Source organism: Mustelus asterias, chromosome 23 (genome assembly GCF_964213995.1).
Source record: "Mustelus asterias chromosome 23, sMusAst1.hap1.1, whole genome shotgun sequence".
In the NCBI taxonomy this organism is placed as follows: Eukaryota; Metazoa; Chordata; class Chondrichthyes; order Carcharhiniformes; family Triakidae; genus Mustelus; species Mustelus asterias.
Genome location: NC_135823.1, coordinates 20,235,435 through 20,250,728, shown reverse-complemented (window position 1 = coordinate 20,250,728; position 15,294 = coordinate 20,235,435). Strand labels below are relative to the sequence as shown.

General features: G+C 39.6%; 1 protein-coding gene across 4 annotated transcripts in view; it reads right to left on the bottom strand.

The window, feature by feature from the left end:
• Positions 1 to 15,294, bottom strand: part of brat1 (BRCA1-associated ATM activator 1) — a 37,812-nt gene that overhangs the window by 5,738 nt on the left and 16,780 nt on the right. For all 4 annotated transcript variants that reach the window (XM_078240076.1, XM_078240078.1, XM_078240079.1 and 1 more), the window contains 7 exons: positions 13,027 to 13,121; positions 9,432 to 9,550; positions 8,939 to 9,125; positions 8,243 to 8,316; positions 7,536 to 7,641; positions 2,151 to 2,249; positions 1,519 to 1,697 (listed from right to left, as the gene is read on the bottom strand). In XM_078240076.1, the coding sequence (XP_078096202.1) occupies positions 1,519 to 1,697; positions 2,151 to 2,249; positions 7,536 to 7,641; positions 8,243 to 8,316; positions 8,939 to 9,125; positions 9,432 to 9,550; positions 13,027 to 13,121 (859 nt within the window). The remainder of the gene's footprint in view (positions 1 to 1,518; positions 1,698 to 2,150; positions 2,250 to 7,535; positions 7,642 to 8,242; positions 8,317 to 8,938; positions 9,126 to 9,431; positions 9,551 to 13,026; positions 13,122 to 15,294) is intronic.

The window sequence follows — 15,294 nt, the reverse complement described above, 5'->3', positions numbered from 1 at the left end:
CTGGATCGCAACAAATTTGGGGGCTTGTCCGGGATTCAAACAGTGGAAAAAGGGTTATTGGATGCTGAATAGTAAAACTTGATCTGAGATTTACAGTTAAAAGATGGATGTGAATCTTTAAAAAAAAGAGTAAGTGGAGGTACTGAGGTACAGGGCATAAGAAGTGGAATTGTTATAGATATTGTATGGGTTAAAATCCAAAATGGTGTTGGAAATTGCTAAGACTTTCCTAAAGATGGAAGATTTAACTGACTGGTTTACATAAAGTAACCAAGAGTCAGTTAACTGAATTGGCAGATAGATTGCAGTTAAGATTGATTACCTGCAGGGATAAAGAAAGCTGACATTCTTGAAAGTATAGCGAAGAATTTAAAATTGCAAGGGATGCCCGAGAGACCCAGTTCTCCAAAAGGTGAGGCAATTAAATTGACAAAATTTAAATTACAAAGAGAAAACTTGAACTGGAGGCAAAGGAGAAAGAAAAGGAACAAGAGCGAGCTGGTAAAAGAGAAATAGAAATGAAGAAACTTGAAATGTAGGACAGAGAAAGAAGACAGGACAGGGAAATGGAAATGAGGAAATTTGAAGTGAAAAGGGAGATGTTAGAAAAGGAAGAAAGAGAAAAGGAGCGTGACAGAGAATTTCAGCTTAAAAAGCTGGTGGTTAAAACAGAGACACTGGAGGAAGGTGAGGAAGGTCGTATTTCTAGACAAGAATCTAGTGGGGAAATGTTTAAATTTATACAGGAGAAGAATGTGGAAGTACTCTTTATCTCTTTTGAAAAGGTAGCTAAGCAAATGAAATGGCCAAAAGAAACTTGGGCATTACTTTTACAAAGTAGACTTGTAGGTAGGGCTAGTGAGGTGTATGTGTCATTGTCAAAGAGGTATCAGTAGAGTATGATGCAGTAAAGAAAGCAATCCTCGGCGCGTACGAATTGGTCTCTGAGGCATACCGGCAGAATTTTTGAAACACAAGAAAACAGCCTGGACAAAGTTATCTTGAATTTGAGTGGGTAAAATAAAATAATTTTCACTGTTGGATAAAGGCATTGAAGGGAGAGATAACATACAAAGCCCTTAGAGATGTGATTCTTTTAGAAGAATTTAAAGATTCACTTCCTGTTGAGAACAAAAACCTAAAACTGCGAGACAGGCAGCAGAGCAAGCAGATGATTACGAATTGGTCCATAGAACCAAAAGATAGTGTGGTGGTACAGCACATTAATCCACAATACTGTAGAAGAAAAAGGTGGTCCTCCCCTTAATTTATCATGTAGTTAACCCACAATCTCAGTGAGATCAGTAAGAGAAAGCAGAGGCTTCAGAGCTGATTAAAAATTGGATTGGAAATCAATTTCAGTGCTTTGCATATATTCTGGCATTATACTTAGTCTGTAACAGCTTCATCTTACCAATCCTCTCACATTGCGAGAGACAAAGAGCAGCTGAAGTGGAATTATACATTGGACAAAAATAAAGGCTGATGTAAAATGCCTTTAAAACAAACCTGACCCACCTTTACCACTGCGACAGTGTTATCGTTTGGTAACATTTGCCAGTTAGGAGAGAGATAGTTCATCTTTCCCAGGGTAGAAATTGCACTTGCTCGAACGTAACTTTCAGGATCTGAAAGCAGCTCCAAAACAAGACAAGGAATTCCACAGGAACCAATTAACTGACAGAAACTCTCAACTTCTGAAAGAAATAAAACAAGTCAACGATGAAATCCAACTAATGTAAATTCGATACAAACGAGGAGAGCTTAGTAATGGTAATTTAAGTATGAACAATTGTCCATTCCAACTTACTACAACTCTGAGTATTCCATTATACATCATTAACCTATCATAAATTTATAACTGAGAAATTGGGTGAATAAATTGTGTACTACACCAAGATGGATAATCTCAAATCATTCTTAAATGTTACAATAAAATGTGATGAGAAATTAGGTGACAAATTTCAATTCCGTTAGGACCTCACCAAAAAGACCATCTTGGTCTTGTAGCAGCAATCAATCCATCAACCATGCCCAAAGATTGGATTACTATACTAACTGATTGCTCTACCATTCATTGGTTAAATAGTATCTTTAGGTTTATATTACTCCTCCCTAAAATTATGCCCCATTAGTGAAACTGCTTATACCTTTAAACTGGAAACACAGTTGACCAAGGAACTCAAGCGTGGAGTCTCTAATTTCCCAATGAACATCAAATAACCGCTTCTTCATTACTGATAAGAAGTCTGAGGATATTGTAAAGAAATCAGTGTTAACTCCAGACACATCCAGATAGGTATCCAATGCAAAGCACATCAATTGCAGTATAATCTAGTAGAATGTTCAAAACACTGCAGTAGCATTTCTACACCAAATCCATAACTCCATTAAAAAGGCTAGGGTTGGAGGGGGAGAAATTAAACTGAAAATACTCAACTCCATAATAGTATTCCACTTTAATCTATCAAAAAATGTTAAATGCCATATGAATTCACAACTTTAGATATTATATACATAAACCATGTGTATTTTGAGGTAACTATGACCAGGCTAATTAACTGAAAATTTCTGGTATAAGGCGATGTTTTAAAAGCTAAAGCTAGAAATAAAACTAGAGTTTTCACTCCAAACCTTTTTAAAGTGTCTAATAAAGTGGTAACTTCTGGATTTGGCTGAATTCGAAGCAAACCAGGAAAGGTTTTCAAGAGGAAATGCTCATTTGTAGAAAGACTGCATGAGCTACTTATATGTATCATAAAAAATACTGCAACAGGAATGTTTTTACAGTTTGTCAGCACCCAGAAATATTCTTATTGATGTAAGCAGGTTTAGAGTAATTAATTATTTGCATAACTAGAGTCACAATGCTTAACAATGCCTAAATATTGCAAATATGCCCAATATCAATAGGAGCTAACAGTAAAATTAAAGAAATCTGAGACAACATTCCTGATCCTCAGGTAAAGTACATTTTTTGAGGCACCCAAAGGGAGGAAAAGGGAAAGTGAAAATGTTTGGCTGCAGATTAATTAACTCAGGATTTCTAGGTTTCCAAATGGGATGGGGTAGAGGTGAACCTACGCTAGCATTAGTTGGAACCCCAATGCAGGAATGCAAATTAAGATATAGGAATTCTGGCCTGCCATGTCATTTTTCCTGGATCTCTGATTGATGGGAAACCTCATGGCCTAACCACAGAGCCTGACTAACTGGAGGCCTTGTTCACTCTGGGTACAAATTACTGGGCTTTTTTGAAAAGGGTCCTATCTACCTTCCTACCTCTGGAAGAACTGAGCTACCAGGGGCTTTCTGGCTGTTGGTTCTATTAGTAGCCAGCAGGTTCCTTTGGGTGAATTGTCCATAACCAATATTATCCAAGCTGCTACCTTCAATGAAAATTCAATACCACTGACAGGTTAATGCTCAAGTATAAATGTAATATCCAATAAACTGACTTGTGTAACAAGACTTCCAAAGGATAATCAGAGTACACTACTCATCACATTTTGGAAATTCAAAACACAACCTGATGAGTTATTGAGGCAATGTTTTTAAAACTGAACCAAGCTTTGAATAAGCCAGTCAATGACCATCTCCAACAAGAGAGAATCTGACCACTTTCACTTGATGTTTAACAACACTATCATTGCTGAATCCATAACTATCAGTATCCTGAGGGATACCATTGACTAGAAACTGAACTCGAACAGCCATATAAATACTGTAGCTACAAGAGCAGGTCAGAGCTGGGAATTCTGCAGCAAGTAACTCACCTCCTGATTCCCCAAAGCCCAACATCTACAAGGCACAAGTCGGGAGTGATGGATAGCCTCCATTTGCCTGGATGAGTGCAGTTCCAACAACACTCAAGAAGCCCAATACCATCCAGCACTAAGCATCCTGCTTGATTGGCACCTCATTTCACCACCTTAAACATTCATCTCATCCACAACCAGCACACAGTAGCAGCAGTACATATCATCTGCAAGAGTAGTGCATCAACTTTCCAATCACCTTCGACAGTACCAGCAAATTCAAAAACTTTACCACCTTGAACAAGGACAGCAGGAGCATGGAAACACCATCACCTGCAAATTCCCTTCCAAGTCACACACCACACTGACTTTGAAATATATCAACAGTTTTCTCCCTAACAACACTGTTGGTAAACTGCAGCAGATAAGAAGTGGCTAACTAGCAGCTTCTCAAATAGCAATAGGTAATAGATGCTGGCCTTGCCAGCAATGTCCACATCAATAAACAAAAATAAAACCAAGGAGGAAATTATGAAACTTGATTGAAAGATTCTAGAGAAATAAATGCATTCTTTACATGCATTTCTTGCTTAGTTCTGTATTGTAATTGTGTTTCATATCAGATGAAATGTCATGAAACATCACAGACTGGTCAAAAATAGAATTATACTTTTTAAACCTGCAAAACTGGGATGGAAAACTGTTTTGTAAAACGGCAATTCATCACTCACATGCTGCTTTGACATGATGCATTGCAGATGTTGCTGAGGCAAGTCCTGCATCCCAACATCCCCCAAAATACAAATCACATTGGTTGTATCACACTGCTAATTAAATTAGAATTTAGCACGAGTCAGGAGGGAGAGCAATAAGTTTTTTAAATTGTACTTTGAACGGCACTCAAACCTAGTCTTTGTGTGTATTGTGTAAACTGCAAAGCAAATAGATCAAGTGGACCAGACATATAATAACAGCAGTCATTTATTAACATAAGCTTAGTCTTAATGTGTAACACTAAATATCATGCTTAAACATCAGTCAATTTTCTATCCTTATCTGTTTTTAAACCAATTTTCTCCTCCCCGTCCTCAAGCTAAACGTTGTGATACCAGTTCCCAGGTGCCAGGAGCCCTTCCACCCTTATTCAAAGAGTCATTCGTCATGTACACCACCAAGTTGTTTCCTGATCTTTCTCTACACCCTAGCTATGACTGTAAAACTACGTTCTGCACTCTCTCGTTTCCTTCTCTACGTACAGAATGCTTTGTCTGTATAGCACACAAGAAACAATATTTTTCACTGTATACTAATACATGTGACAATAATAAATCAAATCAAATCACACCAAAAAGCATTCCCTGTTTTCACCCAATGTCCTCACAAGCCCATTCTAGCAGAAACACTGTGTAGCTATCAGGGACAAGAACCCTAATCTGGGAATACTTGGGTCAATTTTAGCATCACAAATGCTGCCCTGGCTCACATCAGTTAATTCACACAAATTAAGAATCAAATCTCGGACGTTCTGTCTGGAATTACAACGAAGCACACAGCACATTTATCCATAGCCACTGGGGGAACCTTTAGTCCTACTTTATGAACACAAGGCATTAATCTGGGTATGAAATAAAATACTAGGAATTCAGCTGAGTAAAACTGAAATTACATTGCTTTGTATTTTTCACTGACATTTTAAAATTAGATTACTGTAAAACATTGAAAGAATAGAAAATTGATTGGCATATTCAGTAGCAGTTAAAACCATGTGCATAAATTAACAAGCACCAGTATAGTTAGTATTATAATGGTGGTCTATAAATAAGAATCATTAGCTGGAAGTGTGGAGTTACATGTTGTAGTTTGTTTTTGATTATATTTAGAAATAAGCGCAGAGGGCATTCAGTGCAATGTATACGTCTGCCAAGCTGTGTTAACAATATTACAATTATGCAGCTCTTCCTTGAGGCTTTTTCTGGCCTGAATGATGCTCTGTAACTACAGTGCTGAAAAAAATTAATCTTTTTATTAAGGGCTTCCATCTCACTAAGGAGGCTTTGGGCCACTTGATATCCAACAACCTGCCATGAAAACTCTGCTCACATTTTGATAGCTGTGACAAATTCCAACACAGCAGCTGAGAGAATTCACAGCATTTTAAAACAATCAGCAACATTCATGGAGTTTGGGTTGTTATATTAGCATGGACAAACATGAAGCAGAGAGTAGGAATAAGTGGGTATTTTCAAGTTGGCAGGTCGTGACTAGTGGAGATCAGTGCTCGGGCTTCAGCTATTTACAATTTATATTAATGACTTAGATGAAAAGACAGGGAAATGTATCTAAGTTTGCTGAGCATAAAATGCTAGCTGTGAGGAGGATACAAAGAAGGTACAAAGAGATATAGACAGGTGATGTGAGTGGGCAAAAGATGGCAGATGAGTATAATGTGGGGAAAGTGTGAAGTTATTCCTTTTGATTACAGGAATGGAAACAGAATGTTTTTTTAAATACGTGAAATTTGGAAAAGTGCATGTTCAGAGACATTTGGTGAACTTGTACACAAACATCAGCAAAGTGATTGAAGGGGTAATTGACAGTGCTATCAAGTGGCAGTTACTGAGGAAAAACTTATTCGCTGATGCTCAGTTTGGTTTCCACCAAGGCCACTCAGCTCCTGACTTCGTTACAGCCTTTGTCCAAACATGGATAAAAGAGCTGAACTCCAGGGGTGAGGTGAGAGTGACTGCGCTTGACATCAAGGCCACATTTGGCTGAGTGTGACACCAAGGAGCACTGGCAAAACTGGAGTCAATGGGAATTAGGGGGAAACTCGCCAATGGCTGAGCTATACCTGGCATCACCACGTGGTGACATAATGATATTGCCACTGGATTAGTAATGCAGAGATCCAGGGCAACACTGCAGGGGCTCCAGTTCAAATCTCACCATGGCAAATAGTGAAATTTGAATTATGACCACAGATCCATTGTTGATTGCTGGCAATTAGCGATGAGCAATAAACGCTGACGCTACCAGTGATGTCATCTCCTGTGAATAAATAAGATTGTTGAAGGGCAATCATCTCAGTCCCTGGACATCACTACAGGAGTTCCTCAGGGTAGTGTCCTGGGCCCAACCATCTTCAGCCACTTCATCAATGACCTCTCCATCACAAAGTCAGAAGTTGGCTAATGATTGCACAATGTTCAGCATTATTTGTGACTCCTCAGATACCGAAATCCGTCCATTAGTTTTTGAGCTAAATGGGTCCATATCTTCTTGGTTCCCCAGCGTCGCATTTGTGAGGTGGAGGAGGGGGGCGATGTGCTAGGGGAACCCTCTAGGAAGTTCCCATGTAAACACAGCAATTGTCCAGAAGGATCAGCTACTCCTGGACTATTGCACTAGGCTGGGAACCATCAAAGCAATTTAAATTGCTAACTTTGCATGGTTTTGCCAGTTTTACCTTCATTGTTACTCTGAAAGAGTTAGAAGGGGGAAAAAAAGCACATCAAACTTGAGAGTAACTATTTAAAACATCCTGCACTGGACATACACCAGACCTCTGACTCCCCAGGGGACTCCCACAACCCCGTCCCACCAAGTCCACCCGTGATTGCCACCCTGAGGAAGTTACGGGCATGGTTTACAGACAAACAGATTAATGGGTGAAAACATTGCCTACACCCACCTCCAAGCTTGGGTAGGATGACAAAAGAATGAAATATACATCGAGTAGAATGTAGACACAGCAGACAGCTGACGCTGGTTTCCTACCTCCATCGAGAAACTCTTTCAACTTGGGTTCAAGAGCATGAGAGTCTACAGCTTCAGTACAATGTGACATCCAATGAAATAAAGCCTGGAGGGTTTTCTTCAAAACCTAAATGTTACAAATTTGATCAATTATCAGTTTTTATATACGATACTCAATTTAAGTGTAAGTGGTACAAAGTAAACGTTGAGTGGTGGATTTGGACCTCTACCACCTCCCTCTCTCTGTCTAGCAGTCCTTCAAAATGAGGATGATGGTTGTCACAAAGCTTGTGTCAAGAACTTTCCCATAGAGTCTTTTAACATGGCGATGTTGTCGCACTGCAGCTATCAGACGGTTTGGCTGACCAGGAAGTTTCCCTCCATGTCACACATCATCCTGACTTAAAACTAAACGGTCATTATTTTACTGTTGCTGGGGCAAACTCCCTTCCTAGCAGCACAATGGATGTACTCACACCAGATGGTCTGCAGCAGTCTGAAGTGACTCACTACCACTTTTATCAAAGGCCTTTAAGGATGGGAAAAAACATGGGCCTTGCCCATGAAACTCACACCCCATAAAAGACCAAAATCATTGAACTGAGTCCACTTCGGTTGCCATTGCGCCCACAATATTGCAGCAACATCTGGGGTGCTGTTCCATTGTGGATCAAGTGCATGGACAATGAACGAAACGGCTTACTTTAATAGAGAAAGATATTACTCACAGTACTGTCTGTATCTGGATTTCTAATATAATCAAGCAGGAGGTTCAGCGCACTCTTTACTTCCTCGATCCCCCCTAAAATTAAAATATTTTAAAAAAATTAAACCAATTGGTGTAAACATTTTTATAATTCAAAACTATACAGTGACAAAGTTCGGAAATGCTTAATAGAAAAGCCACTAACATAGGCGACAGTTAAGTATCTGAGGACAGGAGGGAAAAGTATAAACGGCATTTTCTACAAGTGGTACTCATCCTATTCTAAACAATAAGTCATTAAGCCTCCAAGGCAAAATTTTGCTGAATCCTGTGGTCTACCCTTGGATTTAAAGTTCCAGATTGGTAATCTAGAACTACTGATAAATTGCACCTAACGTTTGAAAGACTGAAGAGGTTTATTCAAGGATAAATATTGCGAATGAACTAAAATCCACTTCAAATGTTTGTTCATTTTCTTGCATACTGAGGCACCACTCTGTTATTAAGGTTTCAGTGTACAGACATTTGGCAGTGATTAGTCCCTCAGAGACAAGTGCGTTTGTTTTTCTTGGTTCATGGGGAATGTTGCACATTTTAAGCTCGAGGTGTTTTCTGGAAGAAGTACGAACTACTCTTGGTCTTGAAACAGTCAGATATAGTTACATCAGGGACCGAGAAAACCTCAACGCGTTATCATTACTTTGGTTTTGTTTCATACCTGCCCTCTGAGGGATTGCACCAAGAACATCTATTCCTGCTCTCTGAACTTTGATGCATCCGATCAGATGTCTGCTAATGTTGACACCAGCTGACGTGGTGGGAATAGCAGCACCAATGCACAGCTTTAGGACTGTAAGCACTGAGTGAATCAAAGCTTGGTATGGCAACTCTATTTTCCGAGAGGGCTGAAGAAAAGAAAGAAAGTCAACAGTTTTAGCTTAATTTTACGAGATGCATGATAAAATTAATTTATATTTAGCCTCAATAACTTTTCTTTTTTAGTCAAAAATATGGAAGCTTCTCTAGAGGAAAAGGAATACTTTCTGTCAGTTAAGACAACCAATATCCACTGTTTATTAACTGCTTCTAGCTAAAAAATCAAGGTTAGAGCAAGATTTCCTTTGACACCAGTAACGTCTTTTATTTATTTTCTTGTTCACGATTCAGATTTCAGAGCTGAGAGGACAGCAGTATTTCTAATATATGCTTACCATTTGTAAGAATTCCAAAAGATGTGAAAGTGTTTGACAGGTTAAGTTGATACATGCTGATTTTCTGGATAGTTGGTGCTCAATATCGACTCTATAGTTTGAAGATGAATCCAGTAAGACTGTAGTAAAGATAATGTACTTTCAGTGTTTGTATTAAGATGCACATAATATTAAAGCTGTGTACTGCGAGAATCAATACTGCTTTATAGTATACAGTAATGATTTTGCATTACAGTCAGTAGGTGATAACTCACTACATTTGAATAAGCACAATTTAATGGGATGACTCTTCCTCCTTCTTTAGGCACCATGCCCTAAGAGGGCGTAGGTGACCATGGATTTCCATTGGATTGGTCCATGATTATGCTTGGCATAATTACTGGTTTACTGTCGCCTTCAGCCACATGGCTGACCAGGGAACTCTCCACTCAACCATCAAGCAAGTTGGAACATTTATAGGCAAATAATCAACTCGGATGGTCACATTCTGAATACACCATCTGTGGCCCATCAAGTCCTGAAGTGGGACTTGAACCCGGAGCTTCTGGCCCAGAGGTAGGAACACCACCCACTGCACCATAAGACTTCCCAATGGAATGACTGCAACACTTAAATTTATCAAAAAATGGACAATTCTCTTGAGCATGAGGATGTGGGTGGTCATGAGTTGGCATGAATGGAGCATGAGGAATAGGTGGGGACATAAGGGAATGAGAGCAGGAGGGCCTAATATTGAATAAAACAACTGGGACAAAGTCCCAGAGAGCCAAGGCAGGCTTTTTAACCAGCCTACATTCAACAGCCTATCTCTGTCTCAAAGCTGTTTATGGGAGCAATGGGCTGAACTTCAGTATGTACCTGTGCTTCCCCTCCTGGATCAAAGATCCTGCAATTCAGAGATCTTTTTCCTGCGGCAGGTATGGAGAGCTGGAAAATTTTGCCAACTCTGCACAGCCACCTCAGGGGCAAAAATCCAGGCCTAAGTTCCATTCATGGACTCTTCACTGCACGTCTAATCTCCTAAAAGAGGCCGACAAACACAAGTAAAACTTCAAGAAATTCAAAGAAAGTGTTGCCTTAGATAAGCAGTTTAAATACAGAGTCCTGTATTTATGGCTTGAAAGAACTTTTGAAAGAAAGTTTGAAAGAATTTCTCTGGAGATATTTGTGGTTATAATACATTTTTTCCTTCTTCAAAGATGCACATTGGGGGTAATTTTAACTCCCAGAAATGAGAGGGTTTGGGTCAGGTGGAAAGTTAAAATTTCAAATCAGAACATAAACTGCCTGGAATCTGTCCACTTGTGGTTTTAAACTATGTGGGTGACTAATTTGCTCCCAGGAGGAATCATGGTAAATGAAAGCTGGTCAGGTTTCCTTGGTCTCGGGAAACATGGCAGGTAAAGAAGAACAAGGCAGGATCCTGAAGGTAAGTACCTTTACCACAACAACTAACACGCCCTTGCAAGCTCAGTCTATCTGCGACGATCATTTAGCAGCCTCCCCCGCCACCGCCCAACTGCATTCTAACCCTGGTGACCACCTCCTGACCCCTAAACCATGTTCAAAGCTAGCTGCTATCTCCACCCCCCCCCCCCTCCATTCAGATTTTAAAACCCTTTCACCTACCATCTTGATCCCCAATCAAGCTCAAACACAACCTAGGCCACCATCTCAATGATCACATTCTACAGCACATATGCCCTCTTGCCATCTTGCCCTCCATCACCACATTCTACCCTCTCAACAACCATCCTGGCCCACCAAACAACCCCACAATTACCATTTTCACCCCTACCATGATCTCTTATTCAGCCCACCACTAGATGTACATACTCCTCTACTGCATTCTTCTGCTGTAGGGCACCAAACAGGTTGGTTACCTATCGAACGGGAAAGTCTGCAGCAACTAAAAACTGAAGAATATTCAAACATAGAAAATAAGGAGGTCATTTGGCCTTTCGAGCCTGCATCACCATTCAATATATTCATGGCTCATCATGTACTTTCAGTATCACACTCCCCTTTCTCTCCGTACTCCCTGATCACTTTAGCCGCAAGGGCCATGTCCACAGAAACATAGAAAACCTGTACTTACAGGTTTCCCATATATAATTCTCCCCTGCTCTCAACGTATGTGGAGTCAATGCATCAGGAGTTCCAACAAACAGTTCTTCAGATGACATCAGTCAGGAGTATTCTGTTGTAAATTCTCTCCAACCCATCGAGCATACCATGATTCTTTAAGCAAAACCGACTATCAGCATAAAATATTTCTGCGTTAGATGTCTGGTCAAGGTCAACTCTTAGGAAGGCCATCAATCTGTTTGTAATTGGATCAAGCCCAATGGCTAACATCTGGTATGAATGGACCCCAAAATGGTACACCTCTGGATTAATAAAACTTCAAGTATAAGAACATAAGAAATAGGAGCAGGAGTAGGCCATCTAGCCCCTCGAGCCTGCCCCGCCATTCAATAAGGTCATGGCTGATCTGATAGTGGTTTAGTTCCACTTACCCGCCCGCTCCCCATAAACCTTAATTCCCTTATTGATCAGAAATCTATCTACCTGTGACTTAAACATATTTAACGAGGTAGCCTCCACTGCTTCAATGGGCAGAGAATTCCAGAGATTCACTACCCTCTGAGAGAAGAAGTTCCTCCTCAACTCTGTTCTAAACTGCATTCCATCCGGGCCCGGGGACTTGTCTACCTTTAGTCCCTTTCGCCTACCAAGCACTACCTCTTTAGTAATAGTAATCCTTTTAAGGACCTCACCCCCTACAGTCCCACGACCGTCAATTTTCGGTAAGCTATTTGTGTCCTCTACCGTGAAGACCGACACAAAAAACTTGTTTAAGGCCTCGGCCATTTCCTCGTTTCCCATTATTAAATCCCCCTTCTCATCTTCTAAGGGTCCAACATTTACTTTAGCTACTCTTTTCCTTTTTATATATTTGTAAAAACTTTTACTATCAGTTTTTATATTTTGTGCTAGTTTAGTTTCATAATCTATCTTTCCTTTCTTTATCGCTTTCTTAGTAGTTCTTTGTTGTTTTTTAAAGCTTTTCCAATATTCTAATTCCCCACTAGTTTTGGCCACTCTGTACGCATCGGTTTTTAACTTAATACTCTCCTTTATTTCCTTAGTTATCCACGGCTGGTTATCCCAGTATGGGAAGTATGGGGACTATGAGAAGTGGGTTTGTGTATGTTGGGGGTGGAAACTGTGGTGGGCAAGAGGAAAGGGATTTATTCATCAGCTCATTCGTCTCCCACAGTGCTCCACTCCATCCACTTTATAATTACTTTATTTCAAAAAATATTTTCAATCCGCCTCATAGCTACAGAATTAGCTTCCTTTTTCACCCCAACTTAAATCATTTTAAATCATTTTACTGCTATCCCCAGTCTCTATAACTTTCAAAGGTGGCTACGAAAAAATGTACCTAATAATCAGTATTTGGCCTAGAAAGTTCTAATTACAACACTGTAACATTTACATCTATACAGTGTAATCCTTCCCTGAAATCATTCCCACGCTCAGATGATAGATTTACACAATTCCTGCACAGGCAGATTAGGCAACGTACCTGTACCTTCCTGGGGCTGAACAGAAGTCACCGTAATGATGTAATTCAGTGGTTGAAGCAACACTGTTGCAGCCTGCACCGTCAGTGACTGCGAACTACAAAGAAATACACAGTCAAAGGGATTGCTGAACCAATAACTGAAGGTTCCACTTACCTGTTGCCTCCAAGCATGTAAAGAAAGACTCCAAATTATCTAACAATGTCATAGATATACTCAGGCTGTATGGAATCTTGAAAGGTTCCTGGTGTTTAATGAAAAAAACCTACCATTCTCCTAAGTGCAATACATCTGTATTGTAACAACAATGGTTATAACATTGTAACTCTGGGGAAGCAATTTTTATGATTCATACAATGTCCCAATTTAATGTTGTGCAGTTGGTAACAAATTATTTAAAAGGTAGAGCGGAACCAATTTAAGGAATATGTTCCTGATGGGAAGGGATATTTACCTGATGGCATGTCTTTACAACAGGGCATTATTTTTGTGGTAGCTTAATCAGAATAGGATTCCCTGATGAATGGTCAGAGAAACAAAATGAGGTATTTTATGTAAGAATCCATTGGTGGTCAAAGAGAACAAAGAACAAAGAAAAAGTGAAGCACAGGAACAGGCCCTTCGGCCCTCCAAGCCTGTGCCGATCACGATACTCTCACTAAAAAACACTTCTGCCCTTACTCGGTCCGTGTCCCTCTATTTCCTCCCTATTCATCTAGCCATCCAGGTGCCTCTTAAATGTTGCTAATGTGCCTGCTTCCAACACATCCTCTGGCAGCATGTTCCAGGCACCCACCACTCTGAGTGAAAAACTTCCCCCACGCATCTCCCATAAACTTTCCCCCTCTCGCCTTGAACCTGTGCCCCCTTGTAATTACCGCTTCCACCCTGGGGAAAAGCCTCCCACTATCCACCCTGTCTATGCCTCGCATAATTTTGAAGACCTCTATCAGGTCTCCCCTCAGCCTCCGTCTTTCCAGTGAAAACAATCCTAGTTTATTCAACCTCTCCTCATAGACAACACCCTCGAGACCAGGCAACACTGGTGAACCTTCTTTGCACTCGCTCCAACACTTCCACGTTCTTCTGATAATGTGGTGGTCAGAACTGCACACAATACCCCAAGTGCAGCCTAACTAAGGTTTACTATAGCTGCAACATAATTTCCCAACTTCAAATCCTCATATTTAAAATGCAATCTTTATTCAGCCAGGGCTCTTTCCACGCTTTGAGCATGTATTCATTATAATCACGTTCCCCAAGTTACTCCAGTGTGACATTGTCACAATTTCAAAATGTCTCTTTATTTTCAAGATTATTATTTACATAGACGCTTCTTGTAAAGTGATAGTAAATTTTAATTGCACATGCTTGTGTCAAAGAAAGAAAAGTGTGGTACAGTGGATCAGCCGAGTTAAAAATCTGGTTTGGGCGTAAAGTAAAAATAATGCCATCCTTAGTGAAATAAATCCCTGCAAGGAGTGGAAGCAGCCACCACTTGATAATAAAGCTGATTTTATTTATTAAGCCTTCTAAAAATGAATAATTTTAATATATAAATATGGATTGCAATAAATTAACTTAAATTGTTTGCCCCAGGTAATTTAAGTTGGCAATATGCTTGAATAGCCTTCATAAAGAGAAAATACTCCATTTATTCTCCCAAGCTGAAAAATTCAGGTCCCTGAAGACCAGTATTCAAACATACTGCACCTCTCATTAATCTTAAAAACTCAAGATTATTTCCATAAATCTCTTGTTCAAAATAAATTTATATTCTCTTTTAAATGCAGACTCAGTGTGAAAAATTACATTGATGAAAAGTAGTCAACACAAACTGAATTTCAGATCCAAATAATTAAAGCTTTGCATTTAGCATTAATCATAAATTCAGTGCATAGTGCAGTATATTAAATATGTCCATAGCATTAACAAATTATCACTATTTCCTGATTCATTCATGTGTATGGAAGACTACTCTTAAGGAAATCTATCAGTTATGAATGAGGAACCTGCACAAACACTCGAGGATTTTCACAGTAGCTTCATTGTAGTGTGAATGTAAACCTACTTGTGACTAATAAATAAACTTTAACTTTAAACTTTAGTTCCCAATCTAATGGTAGTCGAGACAACACAATATACCAACTACAATGCGCAGACGACCTGCTTCAACTATTATTATGTACATATAAAATAAATCTTGTGTGGGAGTGGGGGCAAGAACCTTAAGCAAACCCATTAGGTCACTCGTTGTTTGTTAAAAACAG